This window comes from Pan troglodytes, chromosome 13, assembly GCF_028858775.2.
Source record: "Pan troglodytes isolate AG18354 chromosome 13, NHGRI_mPanTro3-v2.0_pri, whole genome shotgun sequence".
In the NCBI taxonomy this organism is placed as follows: Eukaryota; Metazoa; Chordata; class Mammalia; order Primates; family Hominidae; genus Pan; species Pan troglodytes.
The window spans coordinates 78,018,012-78,043,881 of NC_072411.2; the positions used below are offsets into that span (position 1 = coordinate 78,018,012).

The 25,870-nt window shown below is 36.4% G+C and overlaps 1 protein-coding gene across 6 annotated transcripts in view; it reads right to left on the reverse strand.

Annotated features, from left to right (window-relative positions):
• The window catches only part of LNPK (lunapark, ER junction formation factor), an 84,227-nt gene extending 58,835 nt beyond the window's left edge, over nt 1-25,392 (reverse strand). The window contains exons 1-5 of one of the 6 annotated variants that reach the window (XM_016950075.4): nt 24,726-24,942; nt 18,156-18,244; nt 15,782-15,823; nt 14,836-15,023; nt 2,390-2,448 (exon numbers count right to left, since the gene is read on the reverse strand). In XM_016950075.4, the coding sequence (XP_016805564.1) occupies nt 2,390-2,448; nt 14,836-15,023; nt 15,782-15,823; nt 18,156-18,182 (316 nt within the window). In that variant the 5' untranslated portion in view covers nt 18,183-18,244; nt 24,726-24,942. Of the gene's footprint in view, nt 1-2,389; nt 2,449-14,835; nt 15,024-15,781; nt 15,824-18,150; nt 18,245-24,725; nt 24,943-25,077 lie in introns of those variants that run through there. The other 5 variants (XM_016950076.4, XM_054679124.2, XM_016950078.4 and 2 more) reach the window with 5 other exon arrangements.
• Nucleotides 25,393-25,870: the final 478 nt, after the last annotated feature.

The window sequence follows — 25,870 nt, forward strand, 5'->3', positions numbered from 1 at the left end:
ACAGACCCAAACAAGTTATCAAAAAAAAAGAAAGCCAAAGGCAGAATTCTAGTAGAAGAGGTAAAGCAAATAAAACTAAAAAGAAATCACCAGTGAAGTGTTGTCAAAGAAGCTTAAAAAGTTTTCAGAAAAAGAGTGAATAACTGAATTAATTCAAATGCTATTAAGAGATCAAGCTGTATGAGAAAAGAGAGCTGATTACTGGCTTTGACAAGACATAGATAATGAGTGACCTTGAAATGAGCCACTGCAGTAAAAAATGGTGGAAACAAAACCTAAACAAATTATGTTGAGAAGGAATAGGTGGAGGAAAAGAAGAGATAACAACTATAAACAATTTTTTAAAAAATTTTTGTTTTGAACAAGAAAGAGAAATTGGTGGTAGCTTAAAGGAAATGTAGGGTCAGGAGAGGTTTTTTCCCCCAAATAGTCATACTGAGGCAGAATTATATGCCAATAGGAATAATAAAATATAAAATGATGCAAAAGAGATGATAACTACAGAAGATAACTATAAGAGCAAAGCTCTAGAGATGGCCAGAGTATTTAGAATCCAGAGCATAAATGGCGGTTAGCCATAGATGAGATCAAGGCCAGTCTTACAAAATATAATGAAGGTTGAGACCCTACTGAGTACAGGTAGAGCTAACTTTACATACATTCAGCCCTCCATATGGATTAGTTCAGCACTCATGGAATTAAATCAACCATGGATCAAAAATATTCAGAAAAAATTAAAAATAACAACAATAAAAAATACAAATTTAAAATTAATAAAATATAGCAACTATTTATATAGCATTACATTGCATTAGAGATTACAAGTAATCTACAAATGATTTAAAGTATGCAGGAGGATGTGTAGGTTACATCCAAATTCTACACCACTTTTATTCTCGGGGGGTATTGGGACCAATCCCTCACAGATACTGAAGGACAACTTCACTTGGTGGTGTAGGTAGCTCTCATCTGTTTACATCTATTTTCTGTATAAAGTAAGACTATAGGTTAAGAGTGACCAGGTAGATTTTGTAAGGTTTGTTTGTGACTTTTGATTTATTTGGTTGGTTGGTTGGTTTTAGTTTGGTTAGATTTGATTGTTGGTTTTTGGTAGGAGGCAGGTATTAGTGATTTGAGGAGAAATACGGTAACAAACATCACGTTGACAGAGAAAAAGATGAATTTACTGGGGAACTATAATAGGACCATAAGGCAGTTTTAAGTACATACTTGATATCTGCAATCATAGATTTAAAATGAGTCTGGTCAGGTGAGCATGTTGTATGATTTTCCTCTAATAAGTTTAGCTGTTTCAATGAGATTAAACCTGTAAATGTATTTAATCAGAATAGTTTTGCCAGTCATTGATTAGGCATATAATTGTATTTAAAGAGGGTAGGCTTTGACAGACAAGTAGGAAGAGAAGGAGGAGCAAAAGGGTCAAGAGTGTCAGCAAGGAAATAGTCATTGGGGTAGATTATAGGATCTAATGTGAGCAGAAGAGAAGAGAGGTTGTGAGTGAGGAGGGCAATTTGAAAGTCATACATTAATATTTGTACAAACTTTATTTGGATCCTTAGTCAAACAAATAAAAATTTTTTTAAAAGCAAATGATACTTATGAGATAACTGAAAAGTTAATATTTTTATATTTAATATTTTATGATATTAAGAATTCTTTTCCAGGTATGAAAATGGAGAGATACATTTGGGATATACTTCAAAATAATATACAGGGTGAAAAAAATGGGTTCAGGTAAAAATGACACAAGACTCTGTAACAAACCAAGTTTTCCATAAAGATTAATTTAACAAATATAAATTCTCTTTATTTAAAAAGTTTGTTTTGGTTGGGCAACACTGCTCATGCCTGTAATCCTAGCACTTTGGGAGGCAGAGGCAGGCGGATTGCCTGAGCTCAGGAGTTCGAGACCAGCCTGGGAAACATGGTGAAACCCTGTCTCTATAAAAATACAAAAAATTAGCTAGAAGTGGTGGCACGCACCTATAATCCCAGCTACTCTGGAGGCTGAGGCACGAGAATCACTTGACCTGGGAGGCGGAGGTTGCAGTGAGCCGAGATCGTGCCACTGCACTCCTGCCTGGGTGACAGGCTCTTCCTATCCCCCTGACTCTGTCTCAAAAAAAAAAAAAAAAAAAAAGTTTGTTTTGTGTAAAAAAAAAATCTAAATGAACAAGATGGAAATAACACAAATTAAAAACAGAACCATCTTGATCATTTATAACCTTTCTCATGCTTTATAATAAACAACTCTTCAATACTTAACACATTATCATTCCAATATCATATTTTACAACCTGTCTTACCACAGCACATTCTAAGATAGGTATTTTTAAAAATATTTATTAAAAATTGGAATTAAACTTACTATTTCTTTCTGTTCTCTTGGAAAAGAAGAAAATAATTACTGTTCTTATGCTCCAGATGCTAAAGGGGAAGCAAAATTCAGAAACAAAAAACATCATTAGAAAAAGCGAATTAGAAGCCATGCAAAATGAAAACATATATTTCCAATTAGAGTTAGGTACATTGTTTCCCTTTATATACAGAAAACTAAAAAGCGTTTATTTCTGCCAGAGAACATCAGAACCTGTGCTTTCAAAGGAGGAGTTTTCAACCTAAAGTCCACAGACCTTCTGATGATCCCCTTAAATTACAAAATTACCTTTGTGTGCATAAGTGCATTTCTCTGGAAAGACCATTGCTTTCATCAGTCTGAAAGGAATCTACGCACCCCCCGAAAGATTGAGAATATTAGAATCCCTTACTAAGTAAGCAACAATTCCAAAAACTTAATTTGTCTATTCCCACACATTAAGGAAAAATGCTTTTACAAATGTAAGAGCATTATACAAATGTAAGTTGCCACTCCTTCCCTATTATTTAACAATAGAGGGACAGTCTCTACTCTAAGAGATTAAGCTACCTGAGGGAAAAATAAACAAAAACCTTACCTTCAAATAAATACTTGATAAGTAAAATTAGCTAAATATCTCCTTCCAAAGATTTTATAAGGATAATTCTTTAGGCCTTGCATTAGTAAGACATCAAATGAATTGAAAGAATTAAAAGAAACTAAATGAATAATCCTCATCACAAACTTGTCAGGGTCATCTCCTAAATTCAATGTAAACATAGCAAAATACCTCTTCTCCATAGAACCTGGCAGAAATAAGTACATAAGGCTGGGCACGGTGGCTCACGCCTGTAATCCCAGCACTTTGGGAGGCCAAGGCAGGTGGATCTCCTGAGGTCAGGAGTTTGAGACCAGCCTGGCCAACATGGTGAAACCCCATCTCTACTGAACATACAAAAACTAGCCAGGCATGATGGCACACGCCTGTAGTCCCAGCTACTTGGGAGGCTGAGGCAGGAGAATCGCTTGAACCCAGGAGGCAGAGGTTGCAGTGAGCCAAGATCATGCCACTGCACTCCAGCCTAGGCGGCAGAGAAAGACTGTCCCAAAAAGAAAGAAAGAAAGAAAGAAGTATATAAACATTATCCATCATCTTAAAACATACATTGTATCTCTTGTAAAAAAAAATTTGATTGTACTGGAAATAAATTCAGAATATAAGTATGAAAATTAGTTCTTCACTCTGAAATACAGCATTTGCTATTTTGGGGAGTTAACCTGCAAGTAGTCACCAGTGATCCCTGTCTCTTGGTATTCACACCATTGTGTAGTCCTCTCTCACCAGTGTTGGTCTGTGCCACCAACAGCATGGCAGAAGTGATAGTGTATCACTTCAAGATTAAGTTATAAAGGACTGCAGCTTCCATTTTGGGCCTCCTCTTTCACTTGTCTTTCTCTCTCCTGGATTACAAGCTCTGTGAGAAGACAGCTGTCATGATATGAGAACAGTCAAAGAAGTCTATGAAACGGTCCATGCAGTGAGGAAGAAAGGTCTGTGGTAAACACTCAGCAAAGAACTGATGCCTGCTAACAGCCGCCTGTGTAAATTTAGGAGTAGATTAGGGAAAAATCAGCCAAAGTGAGTAGGACCACACCAGATATCTTATTGGGATTTGAATTCAGAACGTATTTTGGTGGTGGCAAGACAATTAGCTTTGGCATGATTTATAAATTCCTGGATTATACAAAGAAAAAGGAAACTAAACATAGGCTTGCCAAAAAACAGCCTATATGAAAAGAAAAAGACCTCAAGGAAAAAGCAAAAGGAACACAAGAACAGAATGAAGAAAGTCAGGGGAATTGCAAATGCCTACCGAGCAGTGAGCTGGAGATTGGATAACAGCAGAGGGAGTAAACATCTGCAATGACTTTATCTACAGTGATTGTATGGATTTAGTTAAGCCTTGAGGTGACTGTGGCCCCTACCAACAGCTTAACTGCAATTTATCTAAGAACAAAAGATCCTGAGATAGAACTACCCAGCTAAGCAGCTCTTAACATTCCTGCCCCTCAAAAGCTGAGACATAATAAACATCTGTTGTTTTAAGCTACTAAGTTTTGGGGCAATCTGTTACACAGGAATAGATAATACACTTTTTTTTAATATTGTGATGATTTATTTTTGTGACATGAAAACATCAAATAACTAGCACCAGATTCCTATTTGGCATTTGGACAATTACCTAAAAGTACAAAAAACACCAGGCTTTGTCCTTACCAAGGGAAGGGAGATAAGAGAGTATAGGTTAAGCATAATGCCCATAACCCTCAAGGATTCCGCAATAATAAAAAAGTCTCGTATCACTTCTCCAGTGCAAACCCACTGAAATAGTAGCAGGCTGGAAGAGAGGACTTTTAAAAAGCATACAGAGAAAGAAAATGGGGAAAAAAGATGGAATTGCAGAGATAGTGGCTAGAATTCTGTAGGAAATGTATACATTTTCTTAAATGAGTAGATACTTTTTAAAAAGCATATATAATTGTCAGTGTAAATACTATAAAAATTGAAATATACTCTCTTCTAAATAAAACTCACTAAATCCTCTCTGTGGACAATAAATTCCTCTGGTTTTTATCGGAATTCCTCCTAGATAACATAAGCTATCAAACAACAGACATTTCCATATGTCAAGTCTTCAAGACTTGAAAAGGTAAAACACAGAATTTATTTTTCTTTAGGGCTAAATTAAATGAAATTCTTTGGTATTTTTTGTTATTTTTGTAGAGACAGGATCTCACCATGTTGCCCAGACTGGTCTTGAACTCCTGGCCTCAAGTGATTCTCCTGCCTCTGCCTCCCAAAGCACTGGGATTACAGGCATAAACCATCATGCCTAGCCCTTTTATATTTTTAAATAAAATGTAGAAAAAGAACTAAAGTACTTCAGGACTCTGTTTCAGTTATCCCAACAAAGGTTTTGCTCTCCCAATAATTAAAAATAATGTATTAAAATATAGCAACATACTTTGTGAAGATATTGACGATATTAAGGATATTATTACTAACCTCTAGTTAGAGAATAGTGGCATAAGATCCACTTCCCCCTTCTCTTCATAAAAATAATCCAAACAACAAGGAGAATAAAAATAAAACTGCAAACTACTTCTCTGGTAAAACAGAGATATAACTAAAACTCAACCATCAGAATATGTGGCGGCACTCTCAAAAGCAATGGAGATTATTACACAGGGGCTCCAAAAAGTGGAAGCAAAACAAGAAAACTGCGTATTTCACAAAGAGGTAACAAGGTAAACTTTTCCAAGTGTAAAACTTAAAACCCATGTTTGTAACAATGAGAACAAGATGCACAGCTACAGGCAGACACTCCTCAGTTTGGTTCCAATAAAAAAAGAGAGAAGGCAGGAATTAAAAAGAAATTATTCAGAAGTGCACTATTTACAAAAAGTATTCTGTTCCTATGGCAAGGGGGTTGGGGGGAAGTTTTGTATTGTGAAAGAAATACAATTGCCTAGCCCCACTGGCTGGGAAAAAATAACAGCTAAACAAATTCACACACAAAATCCTGAATCATAAGGAAAATTCTAGTTAGCCTGGAACACAGGAAGATATGCCTTTATACCAACACGACCTATAAATAACTGACCCAAAGTAAATGTACCACAAAGTAAAAGGTTTTAATTATAAAAACCAAAAGCAAAAAAAATTGTTTCAAGACAGACCAACTTCTTTCATATCAACAAATATTAAGTGGGCTAAACTCACTAAGGTAAAAGAAAAAGACCTTCACACTGTAACACCAGACAAAACCCAACTCTATAATGTAAATGGATGCATCTAAAACTAAGTATCTTTTAAGGTTGAAAATAAAACCATAGACAAAGGTATAGCAGGCAAATGCAAACAAAACAAGGGTTGTGATCGTAAAACCCCAATGGTTAAACTTTTTTTAAAAAACCTTTAAACTAAAAGAAGGTCACATTATAAAGTTAAAAAAAAAAAGTGATTCCTTTCCAAAAAACGTTGACTGAGCACATCCACAGGCAAAAACAAAAAAACAAAAATTAAACCACCTCGACCTGAACCTTGATTAACTCAAAATGGATTATGAACTTAAATGTTAAAAAAAAAAAAAATTTAAGGTATAGAAAAAAAACGTAAGAGAAAACCTTCACAACCTGTAGCAAGGTAAAGTGGTCTCAGAATTGACAAGAAAAACACAATTAATAAAGGGAAAAACTGATAACTTGAACCTCATCAAAATTAAAAACTTTTGCTCTGCAAAAGACCCTGTTGGGAGATGAAAAGACAAGACAATCTAAAGACTAGGGGGAAAAAAAGCTGTAAACTATATATATCCAACAAAGAACTTTTTATTTTTTTTCTTTTTTTTTGAGACGGAGCCTAGCTCTGTCGCCCAGGCTAGAGTGCAGTGGGGCGCGATCTTGACTCACTGAAACCTCCGCCTCCTGGGTTCATGTGATTCTCCTGCCTCAGCCTCCCTAGTAGCTGGGATTACAGGCACGCGTCACCATGCCTCGCTAATTTTTGTATTTTTCAGAGATGAGGTTTCACATGTTGGTCAGGCTGGTCTTGAACTCCTGACTTCATGATCTGCCCGCCTCAGCCTCCCAAAGTGCTGGGATTACAGGCGTGAACCACTGCACCCGGCCAGAACTTTTATCTATAATATATGAAGAACTCTCAAAATTCAACAGTTAAAAAAACTAATAATCCAATTAGAAAATTGGACAAAAGTCATGAATAAACATTTTGCTAATAAAGATACATATTAATGGCAAATAACCACATGAAACATCCTCAGCCATTAGGGAAATAAAAAATTAAAACCACAATGAGATATTGCTACATACCTATCAGAACAGTCAAAATAGAAAAGAGTGATTAACACCAAATGCTGGCAAGGATGAAGAGAAACTAGATCACTCACACCTACCTAGTGGAAATGTAAAATGGTATAGCTACTCTGAAAAAAAGTTTAGCAATTTCTTACAAAACTAACATGTACTTACCATATACTCCAGCATTTGCACTCTTGGGCATACACCCCAGAGAAATGACTTATGTTCATACAAAAACCTGTACAAAATATTCATTGCAGCCTTATTTGTAATAGCAAGAACTGGAAACAATGCAAATGCTCTTCAGCTGGTGAATAGTTAAACTATGATACATTAATACCATGGAATACTACTCAGAGAAAGAAAGGAATTATTGACACACTGAACAACTTGGATGGATCTCAAGAATATACTGAGTGAAAAACGCCAATTTCAAAATGTTACATACTATGTGAGTCCATCTTATAACATTCTTGAAATAACAAATTTGTGGAGACAGAAAACAGATTAATGGATGGCAGGGGTTAGGAATGGGGAAAGTGGAGGAAGATGTGTATGGCTATAAAGGAGTAGCAAAAAGGAGCCTTGTGGTGATGGAACAGTTCTGGATCTGAATTGTGCGGTGGTTACACAAAGCTACAGGCGATAAAATTGCACAGAAATATAAAACCCACTCAAAGGAATTCATATAAAACTGATGAACTCTGAATAGGCTCCGTGGATTGAAGCAATGTCAATTTCCTGGCTTAATATTTGTTGATATGAAAGACGTTGGTCTGTTTTGAAACAACTTTTTTTGCTTTTGGTTTTTATAATTAATTAAAACCTTTTACTTTGTGGTACATTCACTTTGGGTCAGTTATTTATAGGTCGTGTTGGTATAAAGGCATATCTTCCCATTTTCCAGGCTAACTAGAAATTTACTACAGTAGTTCTCCCTTAATCTCAGTGATATATGTTCCATGACCCGCAGTGGATGCCTGAAACCATGGACAGTACCAAATCCAACATATACTAAGTTTTTTCCTATAAATACATACCATGTAGGTATAGGGATTTAATTTATAAATTAGGCATAGTAAGAGATTAACAAAAATAACTAATAATAAAATAGAACAAGTTTAACTATACTGCAATAAAAGTTATATGAATGTAGTCTCTCTCGAAAAACTAATATTTTCAGACTGCAATTGACCACAGTTAACTGAAACTGCAGAGGGCAAAACTATGGATGAAGGAAAAACTACCGTATACATGTTACCATTGGGGTGAGCTAGGTGAGGGTACCTGCAACCTGCCTATACATTTTTTTCTGCAACTTACTGTTAATCTATAATTTTTTCAAAATTAAAAATTCTTTTTAAAGGATGTGTTTCTAACGAAGATATAACAGAAATACCCATGTAAAGAGCAAAACATCAACATTTATAAAGCAAACCTAAAAGAAATACAGGGAAAAGCAGAAATACACTGTCATTAGGATATAGAAGATCTATATAGCATAAGGCAGTTCTCATTGCTAATATTCAACTCTGTATAACTGAAAAAAGAGAATACATCTTCAAATGTTCATGAAACACTTAAAAAATTGGCCAAATAACATTCCACCAAAAAAACTCAATAAATTTAAATCAGAAATATTTAACATTCTCTGAGAGCAATACAATAAAACTAGAAATTTTAACTAAGACAATAAATAAAAATATAAACATATATTTGCCATCCATAAATAACTCACAGATTATAACTCCCTCCAAAAAAACATCATATCTTGAAAATAACCAAAATAAATCACTATGTATCAAGACCCATGGCATAAAACTAAAGCAGTGGTCAGAAAATGTCATAGTTTCAAAAACATGTACAGTGTTATTGTTTCAACAAATAAAGAATGAAAACAAAGAAAAGTTTTTGGCTGTTTTTATAAAATGATCACTAAACTGAAAGCAGAAATTTTTCCTGGAATTCAAGAATGATTCAATATTTAATATAATCCCTTTGTATCAAGAGAAGATGAAAAATCATATGGTATCTCCATAGATAATGAACTGTATTTAACAACATTCAACAACCTTTCTTGATTAAAAAAAACTAAATACAGTAAGAATAGGTAGAAAATTCCTTGACATGATCAAATATATCTGTCTCAATCCAAAAGTCAGAATAATGCCCAATGGTGAAACATTAGAAGAATTCCCAAAAAAACACATCAAGTATGTCCACTATTTTCTCTACAACTTAACATTGTCCTGAAGGTATTAGCTAACATAATTAGCCAAGAGAAAAAAAATCAAAAATATCAAACAAGAAAAAAAACAAAAAAACAAAAAAACAAAAGGAAGTGGTAAAATTATTGCTATTTACAGATTATATGATTGCATACTTGGAAGCTCTCAAAGAATCAACCAAAAAAATTATTACAAACAATAAGACTATTATTGTAGTTGAATATAAAATTAGTATAGAAAATCACTAGAAATACCATTTGACCCAGCCATCCCATTACTGGGTATATACCCAAAGGATTATAAATCATGCTGCTATAAAGACACATGCACACGTATGTTTATTGTGGCACTATTCACAATAGCAAAGACTTGGAACCAACCCATTTGTCCAACAATGATAGACTGGATTAAGAAAATGTGGCACATATACACCACGGAATACTATGCAGCCATAAAAAATGATGAGTTCATGTCCTTTGTACGGACATGGATGAAACTGGAAACCATCATTCTCAGCAAACTATCGCAAGGACAAAAAACCAAACACCGCATGTTCTCACTCATAGGTGGGAATTGAACAGTGAGAACACATGGACACAGGAAGGGAAACATCACACACCAGGGCCTGTTGTGGGGTGGGGGGAGCAGGGAGGGATAGCATCAGGAGATATACCTAATGTTAAATGACGAGTTAATGGGTGCAGCACACCAACATGGCACATGTAAACATATGTAACAAACCTGCACATTGTGCACATGTACCCTAAAACTTAAAGTATAATTAAAAAAAAAAAGAAAATCACTACATTCCTATATACAATCAGTTGAGAAATAAAAAATTTCTTTGACTCACATTCATCAAAGCATTTGTTGTTCTTTTCTGAAGGAAATTAATGCTACTTGGAATATTACTACAGCATGAATTTTTGTTCAGTAATATCTAATGACTTGAACTAAAAAAATATGTGTCCTAGCAGGAAATACTTGGAACTTCAATATAATAGAATCACACAGAGGACAGCATAAACATTTTAAAACCTCAATATTCAGTGTTTTACTGTACTCAAACTAAAAATGCTAAAAGTTGAAATATAGCAGAATATCTCAATTCAATCAATATAACTAAATCTTCCTTACTTTGGGTAAAGAATTAACATTCTATAAACCTGGTGGTTTTTCACCAACCTTCATATATGCAATATTATTTTGTTACCTCTTTCACCCTTTCTGCCACACTTAAGTGTTCTTTTTCAAACAACCATATCATAAGCCCTATCCAATTTATCAAAATGTTTTTAGATGAGATTTAGCAATATATAAATCTAACGATGAGCTGGGTGTGGTGGCTCATGCCTGTAATACCAACACTTTGTGAGGCTGAGACGGGCAGATCACTTGAGGCCAAGAGTTTGAGACCAGCCTGGTCAACATGCTGACACCCCATCTCTACTAAAAAAAAAACAAAAAACAAAAATTAGATAGGGATGGTGGTGAATGCCTATAATCCCCACTACTCAGGAAGCTGAGGCACAAGAATTGCTTGAGCCTGGGAGGCAGAGGATGCAGTGAGGCAAGATTGCGCCATTACATTCCAGCCTGGGCAACAGAGTAAGACGCTGTCTCAAAAAAAAAAAAAAAAAAAAAAAAAGCTAAAGATGAATTGATATACAGGTCTTAATATTTATAACTATGTTGACTTCTTTGTCAGCTTATTTAACCACCAAAGACTTCAGCAATAATTACCTTCATGTTTAGGCAAATAGTAACAATGATTTATTTTGGTGTAAAAAATAAGAATCAAGTATTTCTTGCTTTTGTTTTTTGGGGTATACAACTCAAAACCATTTTTCCTTACAAATGTCTTCTTTATTATATATAAAAGCCATATCTAAAAATTCCTTTTGAGGTTATTTTTGAGTCTGCCGCCCAGGCTGGAGTGCAGTGGCGCGACCTCGGCTCACTGTAAGCTCTGCCTCCCGGGTTCACGCCATTCTCCTGCCTCAGTCTCCCAAGTAGCTGGGACTACAAGAGCCCACCACCGTGCTGGGCTAATATTTTTTGTATTTTTAGTAGAGATGGGGTTTTACCGTGTTAGCCAGGATGGTCCCGATCTCCTGATCTCGTGATCCGCCCGCCTGGGCCTCCCAAAGTGCTGGGATTACAGGCGTGAGCCACCACGCCTGGCTGAAAGACACTTGTATTCTTACTAGTGTATCATGAAATAAACATTCAACTTTCTTCAAAAGGTTACAAATTATGTTTGTCAACCTAGCTGGATTGAGGAAATACCTAACATGTGCTACTTGTGGGGAGAGAGAGGAGGCATGAAAATTGTATAAGAACAAATCCCTATCCTTAAATGGTTTTCAATTTAAGTGGAGATACAAGAAGAGAAATAGGAATATGACCACTTTCCTCAATTCCCTTGCTTAAATTTCTTCCCCAACAACCCCATTTTGAGAGGCAAAAACAAATAAGAAAATTATGGCTAACTCCTCAATATCTTATGATGATGATCAGTCTCTAAAATTACAGAGAACGAAATGTCTAGAAAGTTATAATTCGTAAAAATAAGGTATCCGAAAGTAAAACTCTACAAGACTTTTACTTAGTTAACATAGTTAACTAAGCATTAGTTAAAGCATTAGTTAACATAGAAATAAAACTTAATGGTTGCTGACTTAGAAAATGAACCAACTCCCAAGGTAATGCATGTTTGCTAGCATAATGCAGAAATACAAAATTGTAACTTTACGTAACCCAAACCTTCCCTCACTATGGTGTGTAGCCTTAATGACTCCTACAAAATAAATTTGGCATTTATATTATGATTTAAGTTTCAGTAATAGTTGAAAAGATCAAGGGAGGTAAATATACTATTGAATCTGAAAGGCCGAAAAACAGTATGTGGAATTATATTAAACTCTTCCATATTACATTCTGAAGTGAAAATATAATAAAATTTCAAAGGATATTATATAGAGTATTGATATTCTACCATAAAGAATAATTTTGGAATAGTTATACAATATATGTTCAGTCCTGATCCATGACCTTTCCAGTAAAAGCATTTGGGAAACTGGGAATGTGTAGACAGCAGTCACTTTTTACAGATACCAGGTAGATTTCTAAACTATATAATCAATGTAGACAGTGTTGAGCAAAACAACATACTTTATTGCCCCTTTTGCCTCTAAGTCTTTAAGTAAATCCGAGTCCAGCCCTCAAAACTGTTTGCTATAATTTGGATATTTGACCCTCTAAACCTCATGTTGAAATTTGTCCCCCAGTGTTGGAGGTGGGGCCTAATGGGAGGTGTTTGGGTCATGGGGGCGGATCTCATGAACAGATGAATGTCCTCCCTGGGGCATGGTGAGAGTTTGCCCTCTATTAGTTCCTGAGAGAGCTGGTTGTTAAAAAGAAACTGGCACCTCCCCTATCTCTTGCTTTCTCTCTCACCAAGTGATCTCTGCATATGCTGGCTCCCTGTCACCTTCTGCCAAGAATGAAGCAGCCTGAGGCCCTCACCAGATGCAGATGCTGGTGCCATACTTCTTGTACAGTCTGCAGAACCATGAGCCAAATAAACCTCATTTCTTTATAAACTACCCAGCCTCAGGTATTCCTTTATAGCAACACTAAACAGACTAAGACACTGTTTCCCAAAGAAAAAAGTCCAGGGATAAGCTCACATTACACACAAAAGGCAACAACTCACGTTACATACATAAGAAAATGTCCTGTGTTAAGTCTTCTTTCTTTTTACCACAACATCCACTTTCACATTGTTTTATTTCATGTTTTTTGATTGTCATTGATCAGAAGGACAATGCTATTCTTTGTTGGATAACCGGTCTGTGCTTCAAAAAGTGAAAAGCTCACTGAAATAGAAGCTACAACAGCTGAGAACGAGGTTACAAATATCAATGAGACAAAGTGAAAAATGGCTCTGAAGCTAAACAAGCCAAGATATACTAGATGCAGGTGATGCAGAAAAATCAGAAGGACACAGTAAGGATAAGAAAGCTTCATACCCAAAATATCAGAAAGACTGAATTGAAGAAATTACATTTTTAAAGAAATGAAGTTTTCCTGCTTCTAAAGAACAATTTGTATATAATTTATTTGCCCCCCAAAAAACTGTTATGAATCATAATAGCAAACCTAGATCATAGTTTTTGGATAGCCATTAGAATTAACACAGTAGAGTTCCCTATCAGACATTCTGTTACAACTAGATACAAGTCTTTTATGATCAAAAAATCAATCTTTATATGGAAATAGATGTAAAGTGCATTTTTGAGTATTTAAAAGTGCTTAAATTTACTAAACATCTCATACTTATTTTGTAATTTTCTTTTCTCTCCTCTTATGAAAAAAGATAAGGGAAACAAGGAAAAGGGGCTCACAATTATAAAATCCACTACTTCTGGGATAAAAGCATTCCAAAAGATTTCAAAAAATGAAAATAAAGAAAGTAGCAGAGATAATTATTTTGAAATATTATGAAAGCACTCAATTTCAGCTCTTGTAGCTACATACAAACTTATAATTTTACAAGCTTCAGGAGTTTCAAATTGAAAATATGCCCTGCACTAAAGACTAAACAAACACATTTTTTATAGTAGTATTCAGACTGAGGCAATGCCCCTATTAAATGCTCCCATAGCATTTTACACTTCTGTTTATAACATTCATCATACTCATTACTTAATGTTTGCAGTCTAAGATATACAGTCAGAGAATTTTGTATTTTTATGTACCATACACCATTATAATCCAATGTCTAAACAACTGGTACCCATAAATGCTTGTTGACTGAATAAACAAACTTTTTATTAAATTGTCTCTCAAAATTCTCAGTCATGATACGCCTCCTATACAGTGCTATATTATAAAATATTTCTAAAATAAGGGTCAATTGCTTTATAGCAGTGACCATATAGCAGTAAAACGAAGGGAAGAGAGTTGAGGTGAATATATTCAGAATAATTTGAGCAGTTATTCTTTCGTTTTTACAAACCCTGCCCCACTTGCCATTACCCACTACTCCATGCCCAGTGCCCTTCAGGGAGCATGGTCATCTACTAGAAATTCATAAAACATTGCCATATAGAGCAATTATTACTCATATTACTAGGTAATATTCCTCAGGTATATTGGATTACAAATGAAGGTTTAAAACAATTGTTCTACTATTTTAAAAAATCTTTTCAAATTGTGAAAGAAATTCAAACTCAATCAGATATTACCATTTAACAATAAAGAGACCGAATATACATATTAGATATACATTAAGACTCTCTAGTCAGAAAAGGAAAAGATCAACAAAAAGAATAATTTACTTACATCAATGGAAAAGCAAAAAATGGGAGTGTCATGGCAAGTCTTGCTGTAAATTCATCAGGAAGATACCACAAATATACAATTAAGCATGTAAACAGATAGAGAACTGAGGAATACAGAATTAATCTTCCAACCCATAATTTTTGTAATCTCTGATTTTTTTCCCTAAATTCTTCCAATGCTTGAATTTCCTGTTAAGAGAAAATTATTCCATGTTAGTAAATTTCAAACTTCATAAATTAAAATGTTAAAAAATTTTAGCAGGAAAGATATTTAAGAAAAAACTCTTATTTAAAGTTCAGTAAAGCATAATATCCTAACAGTTTAAAACAAAACATAATATGAAAAAGAAAACTAAAAATGAAGTTAAAAATGTATAATGCTTATTCTAACAAATCATTTTTACAATGCAAAGTTAGTTACTACTTTTAAACTATCAAATTGGCAAAGATTCAGGGAATGAAATTGGTATCGGCAATATTTGTTGAGTCAAATAAGTAATAATTCCTCCTATAAAAGGCATTTAAAAAATCTGGCAATAAGAAAAATAATTAATAAAAATTAAAACAGTAACCCATCTATTTATCACTCTCAATATTCCCAGAAAATAATCATTGTTGATAATAGTATATAAAAAGCTGTGAAAATTTTGTAGACTGATAAAAACTATTGTACAGTATCTCATCTATCTTGTCCTACCTGTAACACTGATTTACACCACACTACAGATCTAATTTCATTCTAACTGGCTCTATTAGTTGAAACAGACTTCTTAAGTCACTGATAGACTTTGGATTTTTTGAGATCACATAATATTAAAGTTCTCAGACTCACTCTATATCATTTCTAAATTCCCATACCAGATTTGGTCTCCAAAATAATATATACTACAATAATATTTACTTAATACCTAAAATGAATTAAAATACCTCACAGCCAAAGAACATACCTTATCTATACTTTCTAGAACTTCTACAGTTGAAGGTTTTGTCTGTTATACAAACAGAAACAAGAGACAGCATTAAAACTTATCATAAACCTTTACATGTTGATATAATCATTAAAGAACATTTATTTCCAAATTAAATTTTCTCAAATCTTGTCAAACATGCATTCTTGTTTATAACTAAGATTTATTTAAATAAAAATTATAATTGCAAATAGAACTACGTAAGATTAAAGAAATAAGCATTTCCCTACTTAACTTTTTTAATCCTAGAAAGACTTTTAATTCTGATAGCTCAATTTTTACCATTCTTAACCTCAATAGAACACACCGTTCTAGAAAGAAAGAAATTTTGGCCACGCACGGTGGCTCACGCCTGCACTTTGGGAGGCCAAGGTGGGCGGATCACTTAGGGTCAGGAGTTTGAGACCAGCTTCGCCAACTGGTCTACTAAAAATCCAAAAATTAGCTGGGCGTGGTGGCATGCGCTTGTAATCCCAGCTACTCAGGAGGCTGAGGCACGAGAATTGATTGAACCCGGGAGCCAGAGGTTGCAGTGAGCCGAGATTGCACCACTGCACTCCAGCCTGGGTGACAGAGCAAGACTCCATCTCAAAAAAAAAATTAAATTAAATTAAAAAATTTAAAAAACACACGTTTTCCTTCAAAAAAAATTCTTAGGAATGATTACTCAAAAGAATTAACACATTAAAAAAAATTACAGACTAAAAATGGTCTGATTTGCTATTGCTAAAAGTTCACTTAAGACTCTGGAGGTCAAAATCAACAGGTTATCTTCATTCTAAATTCCTAAAGTACTTTTTGCAGATCAGATTTTAAAAGGACATCTAAGAATACTTCATTATAGCAAAGCTTGTTTGCCAACGATATTTTTTATACATCTAGAATGAAAACCAGCCAAAATCACTCATAAAACACTTGCAAAAATATTTACCAATTACATACTCAACAATCCAAGAGGGTAATGAATATCAGTTCATTGTAGTTTCCATAAGAGTTGTTAACATTAGAGTTAACCATATGAAATTGACATTTTGCTAAGTCCAAGCAGTTGAATACTGGCAATTTCATACGGTTCAACCTAATATGAAAGACAAAACAAGAAAAGATAAATTTGATCCTTGGGCAGATTATTATAAGGTCATAACAGGGTCAATATAATGCTGATCCAAAACAAGGCTGTTCCAGCAATAGCCCAAAACCTAAATTGTGTACCAAGTATAGTTAGACTCTATTATTATGGTAATAAGGAGTAAAAAAAAATAAGTAGTTTATCCTAGACTACTTTATCTCCTCTTACTTTTGAAAAGAGCATTTATATAATTTTTTTTTTCTTTTTCTTGAGACAGAGTCTAGCTCTGTCGCCCAGGCTGGAGTGCAGTGGCACAATCTCGGCTCACTGCAACCTTCACCTCCTGGATGGAAGCGATCCTGCCTCAGCCTCCCGAGTAGCTGGGATTGCAGGCGCCCACCACCATGCCCAGCTAATTTTTGTACTTTTAGTAGAGACGGGGTTATATAATTTATACAATTCATATTTTCGAGCTGTAACTTTGAGATACTTCCTCTAAAAGCTTATCCAATAAAATCAAACTGCATTTCTAATTTTGTTTAACCTATAATTTCTAAAAGCACATGCAGTGTGACTTTAGTCAATATTTATGATAAGCTTCAAGTAAAAAGATACAGTCTGTAAAAAACAAGTATTGTATAGAATACTTTTTTTTTTTTTTTTTTTTTTGTGAGACTGAGTCTTGCTCCGTCACCCAGGCTGAAGTGCAGGGGCACAAGCTCGGCTCACTGCAACCTCCACCTCCTGGGTTCAAGTCATTCTCCTGTCTCAGCCTCCCGAGTAGCTGGGATTACAGGCGCGCAACACTATGCCGAGCTAATTTTTGTATTTTTAGTAGAGACGGGGTTTCACCATGTCGGCCAGGCTGGTCTTGAACTCCTGAACTCATGATCTGCCCGCCTCAGCCTCCCAAAGTGCTGGGATTATAGACGTGAGCCACCACACCCGGCCTAGAACACTTATTTTCAACTACCTTTCAAATAAGCTTGAAACTTAGGAAGTATAAGAAAACAAGATAGCCATTTGCACACAAATACAGAAATACAGAAATAAAAATAATTCATACATCCAAGTGAAATAATTCTGTTAAACAGAGGCATTGGACACCTACAGAACAAATGGAAGTATTAAAATAAAAAAATAGAAAAGTAATTCAAAAGAGAAGAAAAAAGGAAAATAGCAAACTACTATTCAAGGCTATAATCAAAGGAGACTTTCACAAATAGCTTTATGTGACACTTTTATATGAGACTCAAGAACTAGCTGTAAAGAAAAGTACCTTACCCTCCATCGAGAAAATAATCCACCCATCTTTTATTTGTAGAAACTGGGCACAATGATAAATATCATCAATTGTCCAAAGGAATTCACAGCTAGAAATAAAGCAAGTATTTAAAATGTTAAGTTAAACACACAGCATACCCACTATAGATGTTGCAATACTGCCTAAAAAATGTTATGAAACATTAATTTATTTGGATGCCACATATATGGAATTTGATTTCAGACAGTTATTGGGATAGAGTCTACCTTTTTTTTTTTTTTTTTTTTTTTTGAGATGGAGTCTCTCTGTGTTGCCCAGGCTGGAGTGCAGTGGCGAGATCTCAACTCACTGCAACTTCTGCCTCCCAGGTTAAGCGATTCTTGTGGCTCAGCCTCCTGAGTAGCTGGGACTACAGGTGCGCACCACTACGCCTGGCTAATTTTTGTATTCTTGGTAGAGACGGGGTTTTGCTATGTTGGCCAGGCTGGTCTTGAACTCCTGGCCTCAAGTGATCTGCCCGCCTTGGCCTCCCAAACTGCTGGGATTATAGGTGTGAGCCACTGCACACCACCAAGCCCACCTTTTAAAAATCCATTCTTCAAAACCAGAACAGATTTAAAAGTGAAAAAGTTTGAAAAGCTTTTTAAATGACAATGCAGTTTAGAAATGTATATTCTTACCACTTTGCTATTTTCTATCCTTTAAAATAGGTTCTCTATGTTGTTCTGGTAACAAAGTTTTACCATACTACTTTCATACTATACACTTAAATAAAATAATTTCTACTATCCAGCTGTCTCCCAACTAAACTAGTTATCTGGAATAGAAGTGTTTTACAATGTTTAGAATATCACCTTACAAGTAATAAGAGAAAGCCAGCTGAGTTATGAATAAGAAAATAAGGATTACAAGGTTATCTGTGACCTTTAGCAAATCACTTAATGATTCTGAGCCTTAATTTTCTTTTCTCTTAATTAGTTAATAATACCACCACTTTCTCATAGGATGGTCCATAGTATTACCATCTCACAGATAAGAAAACTAAGTGAAAAGAGGTTTAGTGATTTGCCCAATAGCTCAGAAGAAATATGGCCTAGAGTCCCTTTATCTTCAGATTTCTAGCCTCTATTACTAAACACTGCTGTTCAATGCCCAAATAAACATTTCTCCCTGACATTGTATATAAGTCCCTGAAGCTAGCTGACCTTCAATTCAGCTAGCTCCATAACCACTTCTTTTAGTTGCTTTTCTATGACTCTCGAATGTTTTATAATAGACTCAACAATATTATATTCTAAATCAACTTACTGGACAATGATTACATAAATTTTTATTCTTTTAAGTTGAAATGGTAAAAGTATAATTTCAAACTGACATATTTTAACCAGGTTACAGTTAGATACTTGCCAATGTATAAAACTACTTCTTTTCCACCCCCAAAAAGGATACCTATGTCATACTTCTCATATTTTTTAACCATAAACGTAAACACAAAATAATACCAGTATCAAGTAAGCACACTCACTCTGCAAAATTATTCATATATTGTAATTAGCATAAGGCATAGCTATCTTGGAGTTTCTCAGAAAAGTAACAAAGTGCCTAACTGTAAAATACTTTTACTCACAAAGTAATTTTTAAGGACAGAAACACCTATAATCCGTCCTGAAAAACTCTAAGGTTTATAACTATAATGAATGTTTCAAGTCTTATTTAAGTTGCAATCTAAATATTATTAATCATTTAGTATTTGCTTAGTACTCGAATTTCTAAAATGTGGTTGTAGAAAATCCAGGAACTTGAATGATTAAACTATAAATTTCTATCTGAATTATGACAGTAAGTAAATCTAAAAACCCTCTTGAGATGCTAAAAATAACTACCAAAAAGGTGGGTGAAGGGGGTAGATTCATATGAATCACTTGTTATTCTCAAAATATACATCATTCCACTATTCTGGAACTAGTGTATGGTGTCTAGCAGTGTTCTGTACACAACCAACCTACATATTTTGGTTTGAAGTAGAATTATATCCTTCAATGTCAAGTTTCTAACCATCACACCCTAAGACTGTGATCAGAATTTTTAATATTTGAAATTAATGGCAACAACAATATCAGTTAAACACTTAGTAAGTACTTCATTTCTAGAGGCCCTAAAACAAATGCTCTGTGTGTGTGTGTGTATATAAATATAATTTTTTTTTGAGACAGGGTCTCACTGACACCCAGGCTGGAGTGCAGTGGTGTGATCTTGGCTCAATACAACCTCCATCTCCAGCGTTAAAGCAATTCTCCCATCTCAGTCTCCAAAGGTATAGCTGGGACTATAGGCATGGGCCACCACACCTGGCTATTTTTTTTTTTTTTTGGTAGAGACAGGAATTTCACCTCGTTTGCCAGGTTGGTCTCGAACTCCTGGCCTCAAGTGATCTGCCCACCTTGGTCTCTCAAAGTGCTGGGGATTATAGGCATGAGCCACCACGCCCGGCCCAAATACTTTATATTAATTTTAGCATGTAGATACTACTATCCCTCCATTTTACAAATGAGAAATCTAAGGCAAGAGAAGTGAAGTAGTGTGCTAAGTAACATCCCAAAGACAGTAAGCAGGCTGGGTGCGGTGGCTCACGCCTGTAATCCCAACACTTTGGGAGGCCGAGGCGGGTGGATCACAAGGTCAGGAGTTCAAGACCAGCCTGGCCAAGATGGTGAAACCCCGTCTCTACTAAAAAACTATAAAAATTAGCCAGGCGTGGTGGCAGGTGCCTATAATCCCAGCTACTCGGGAGGCTGAGGCAGAGAATTGCTTGAACCCAGGAGGCGGAGGTTGCAGTGAGCCAAGATCGCGCCACTGCACTCCAGCCTGGGTCACAGAGCGAGACTCCGTCTCACAAAAAAAAAAAAAAAGAAAAAAAGAAAAAAAAAGGCAGTAAGCAGCAGAGCCAAACATAATATTTTAGTTTTGATTTTTTAAGCACCCAGTTATTATGAATAACACAAAATCAGAAATAAAGTCTTTGTATAGATTAGATTTGAATATTTATATGTAAAATATATGAAACCATCTCTGACATTATCAAATAGTTGGTAAACAAATCTACTGAAATGAAAAGTGAGTAATAAGCACAAGAAATAGTATTAGTACAATGTATTGTGTAACCCAATTCCTTTATTTGATTACACTTGAGTGTTTAAATCTGCATTAAAGAGAAGTTAAATGATTTGCCAAAATCATGTAGCTCCAGCTAGGGACAGAACTGGTACTAGAAGTCTGCAAGCACAGCCTTTACTTGTTTACTGCATATCAATTTTAAAGTAAGTACAATATGAAATATACGCATAATATCACTATACCAATTTTGACAATTATTTGCTTAAAGAATTGTTTTGGTATTAATGAAACAATCTACATCTTAGCCTCTAAGACCCCTGAAGCAAGGGATTATGCTTTTAAATTTGTACTCTAAAACAATATTAGCGTGATAGTCATTAAATGCCATATCCATGCTTTCAGGTTCATAATCAAAGAACAGTCAACTGGCACAGTTTCAGCAATTTTTCTATCAAATTCTGATATTGAAGGAACTGTTTTACTGTAATGCATATGTAACAGGTGGTACTTTCTAACAGATGTGAAAACACAACAAAATTAAATAATTAAATCAAATATTTCTCCATAGCTTTAATTTCATACCTCTTCTGTATTCAACCACTGGTGCTCTCCTTTCCACCCAAACATCTTAACTCCAAGTCCTGTGGCCCATCACTTACTGTACAATCTTGGACAAATCAGTTACTTAACCTATCTGCTACTCAATTTCCTCATCTGTAAAAGAGGGATAGTTAAGGACCCCCTTAAATGTTGAAAGACTTAAATGACCTAATGTATTCTAACCTGTTTACAACAGTGCTTGGCACATAGTGATTGCTCAATACAAACTGTTTTTACTGCTGTAGTTGTAGCTATTTTCTAATCCATCTCTCCTTTCTTTCAAATACATGGGAACCGAATAACCTTTGCATTTCCTTCTGAGGCATAAATCAATTTGCTTGCCCTGGATTGGACAGACAGTTCAACCTCAAGTGACTTTTCTCCAAGAACTCTCCCATGAACATGTACAGAGTGTTTCTTTCCACTCTGATCTGATACCACAACAGGACCTGTCATGACCTTAAGAGCGGGGTGCATCTAAGTGTGTTTTTCTTTTTGTTGAGACTGAGTCTCACTCAGTCTGTTGCCCAGGCTGGAGTGCAGTGGCACAATCTCAACTCACTGCAACCACCGCCTCCTGGGTTCAAGTGATTCTCCTGCCTCAGCCTCCCATGTAGCTGGGATTACAGGTGCATGCCACCACTCCCGGCTAATTTTTGTGTTTTTAGTAGAGACGGGGTTTCCCCATGTTGCCCAGGCTGGTCTTGAACTTCTGACCTCAAGTGATCCGCCTGCCTTGGCCTCCCAAAGTGCTGAGATTACAGGCGTGAGCAACCCCACCCAACCTAAATGTGCTTTTCAATGAACAATAATGTCGACCACCTTATTTGAATGTTTTCTACTAATGGCTATTTACACTCAGGTTTGGGTGTCAGAATTTTAAATCTTGGGAAATGTTTTTCTTAAATTTTCACCTCACTACAAGACACATTAAAATAATGCAATAAAATAGATCTGGATTCAAAATATGGCTCAACCACATACTAGCTATGCAATCTTGAGCAGATTACTTAAACTCTGCACGCCTCAGTTTGCATTTGCAAAATGGTAAAAATATCTACACTTCATAGAATTGTTGTATAAATTAAATGAAATTATGTATCATTTGGCACGGTGTCCGACACATAGTAGTAACTGCTTAATTGTAGCCATTATTATTACCAGAAAACACATGTATTTATATGAAACACATTTCTAACTTCTTATAAAGCATCTATTTCATAATTCTAAAATTGGAAAATTATATTACAGTTTGTATTTTTACAAAAATAGATGGCTCTCATTTTCTCTAGTATAAGAAATAGAGCAAAAAATTCTGTAGACTCTGCCATTAAATAACCTTGTAGGTCTTTGAAGGAAACAGCAAAGGAAGTTCTATGTTTATCAAATTCCAAAGTTAAGTATAAGCTATTTAATCACCATCAACAGTACCTCCATAACATATTATACTATACAATTGAAGAGTAAAGGTGATTTATTCTAGAACTCTAACTTTCAAATGTCCTAACTGAAAAGACAATTCTGAAATAGCCCAAGCCACATTTATTACTCCTCAAAAAGAATTTTAATGAAAAGTACACCTCTATTATATATTAAGCACTCTTAATAATAATGATTAGTGCTTGCTTTCATGGTAAGTCAATTTTCATCTGAACTAAATACCACCAAAAAATTACTATTTGATTATAAATGTTTCTATATGAAGTCATATATTTTTAATAGCCATATAAATTCTCCTTTTCTTGTATTTTCTTGTTTATATAACATATAAACACTATATGTTTATTAACATCATTACTGAGCTGATCTCAATAGATAACAGACAACCTTAAAATTCTAATTTAAACGCACCACTCCTGTTTAAGAAAATGTGTTAAAAGTCAACTTGGTCTTCTGGGGGCTGCTGAGGAAAAGAAATGAGCATTCCCTGCCAGTTTGAACATATTCCTGAAACCAAGCTTACTCACACCCACCAAACCGCTGTTGAATAGAGTCAATTTTGTCAATGCTGACACCCAGGCCATAAAGAAAGGAGGAAACAATAGACACAGAGCAACACACACCGGAGGCCAACTGGGAAAAGCAGAACACGGAAAACTCAGTGATTCACGGGTCTTGCTTAGTACTGTGAAAGCACCATCAGCAAAGCTGAGTTGACCAATTTCAACTCTTTCTCAATCCGTAAACTATGAACTGATGGAATTTAGATTTGTTTTTCTCCTCCTGCCACGCCTCTGATACTATGCATCTTCGCCCTTCCCCTCCACCCCACAGCCCACCATCCCTGAAATAAGGACAATGGTTTGAGAGTCTCTTCTCTAAGTAGCACGTACTCCACGCCCACACGCTAGAGCCCGGCAGCATGACACTGACAGTTTTCAGTCCCTTCTGGTCTTTCTAACTCTTGGAGCCTCCGCACAACTCAGAAAGAGAAGCGGAGAGAACGCTCAAAGCGGACAGCTGAGCGTAGGAAATGCTAGTTTGGGACCTTCTGACCTCTTTGCCCCACCTGTGTCGAGGTAAGCTCGACACAGGTGGGCCAAAGAGCTGGGGCTCAAGCCAGTCACCACCCGGAATCTCCTAGAACCGAGCTGGAGAAACTACCAGCCCTAGAGGGGAAACAAGGGTTTCAAGACTCCAGCGCCACCACTGCCAGTGTGCTGGGAAATCCAGGGAACAAGGCGGCGAGCCTGGGTCTGCGCGGACCACCGCGCAGCCTGACTAGCAGCCGCCGCAGAGCTCTAGGCCACTTGGCAGGAGGCGGGGGCACCAAGGAGAGGCAAGCGGGGAACCCGCAGCTTATTTCCCAGGGGCACAGCTCAGCATGCCTCCCCGCTGCAGAGCCCTCCCAACTGCCCTCGCCTTGAGCGTTCTACCTGCAAGAAGCGGGCGCAGCCCGGCCCGGGCGTCCACCCCCGCCAGTCTCGGCCGCCACCGCCCAGCCTGCCTCCAGAGCAGGCAGCAGCCGCCACTGACTGAGAGACAGGCCGGGCCAACTCCTTCCCATGAAACCCCGCGCTCCAGCCTCTCGCCAATTGGCGCCGCGGTCGGCGCGCGCCGCTCCCCCGTCACGTGACCGTACCCCGGGCGGGTAGTTGTTGGGGCGGGTCGGCCGGGAGGTTAGGATCCTGTGTTTGTGGCCTGCGCAGCCAGCTTAGGCTGCTCGGTGTCGTGTCGCAGTTATGTACTGCCATTTATTATGACTCTTAGAATATAGTTATTTCTTACTCTTCCGCTGCCTCCTTTGCTTTTAAAGCCTGTTCTGCCAAGTCTCGCTGGAGAAGGAAACCCCTGAAACTGGTCCTGGTGGTCTCAGACCGCCGCGCGAGCGAAGAGTGGGGAGGACAAAGGTTGGGGAGTTGAGAAGGATGGAGATGGGTGCCTCTGGAAGGGAGTCCGTCCTGAGGAGTCCCCCATCAGCTGTCAGCCAGCCAGCAGCAAAGCAAATTAAGACTACACGGCTCCGAAGAAGCCAGTTCCCAACCAAGCCAGTGGAGAAAAGTCAGCCTGGTCCCCAGGAGTGCTTGAGGCTCTGTCACTCTTGGACGTCAAAAAAGGTCATTTGATGACAGGACGCTTACCTCACCGGTGTGAGGTAAGCTTCAAACGCCGTATCATGTTGCTTTAAAACCTGCGGGTAACAGCATAAGCTGAGTTTTCTATCTTAGAACTCTTAACCCCAGGAACACTCTTCACAGGCCCTGATAGGTAGACCCACAAAAAACCACTCAGGCTATATTTGACTCGGATTTGAAACGCTGCCGAAATGGTATTAAGTGTCCTCCTCAACTGGAAAAGACAAATAACAAATGATGCCTGAATGAGAAAAAGACTAGACGTGCACACAGTAATGTGTGAGCAGGGAAACTTCTGCGAAGGTTTTTATCATGCTTTACCCCTTTTACATGCTTTACCCCATGTGCAAACATTTTTCATGGGTTTTTTTCTATTTTTTATTTATTTTTATTCTATTTATTTTTTTATTTATACACAAAAAAGTTTCAATGATTTTTAAAGAGTG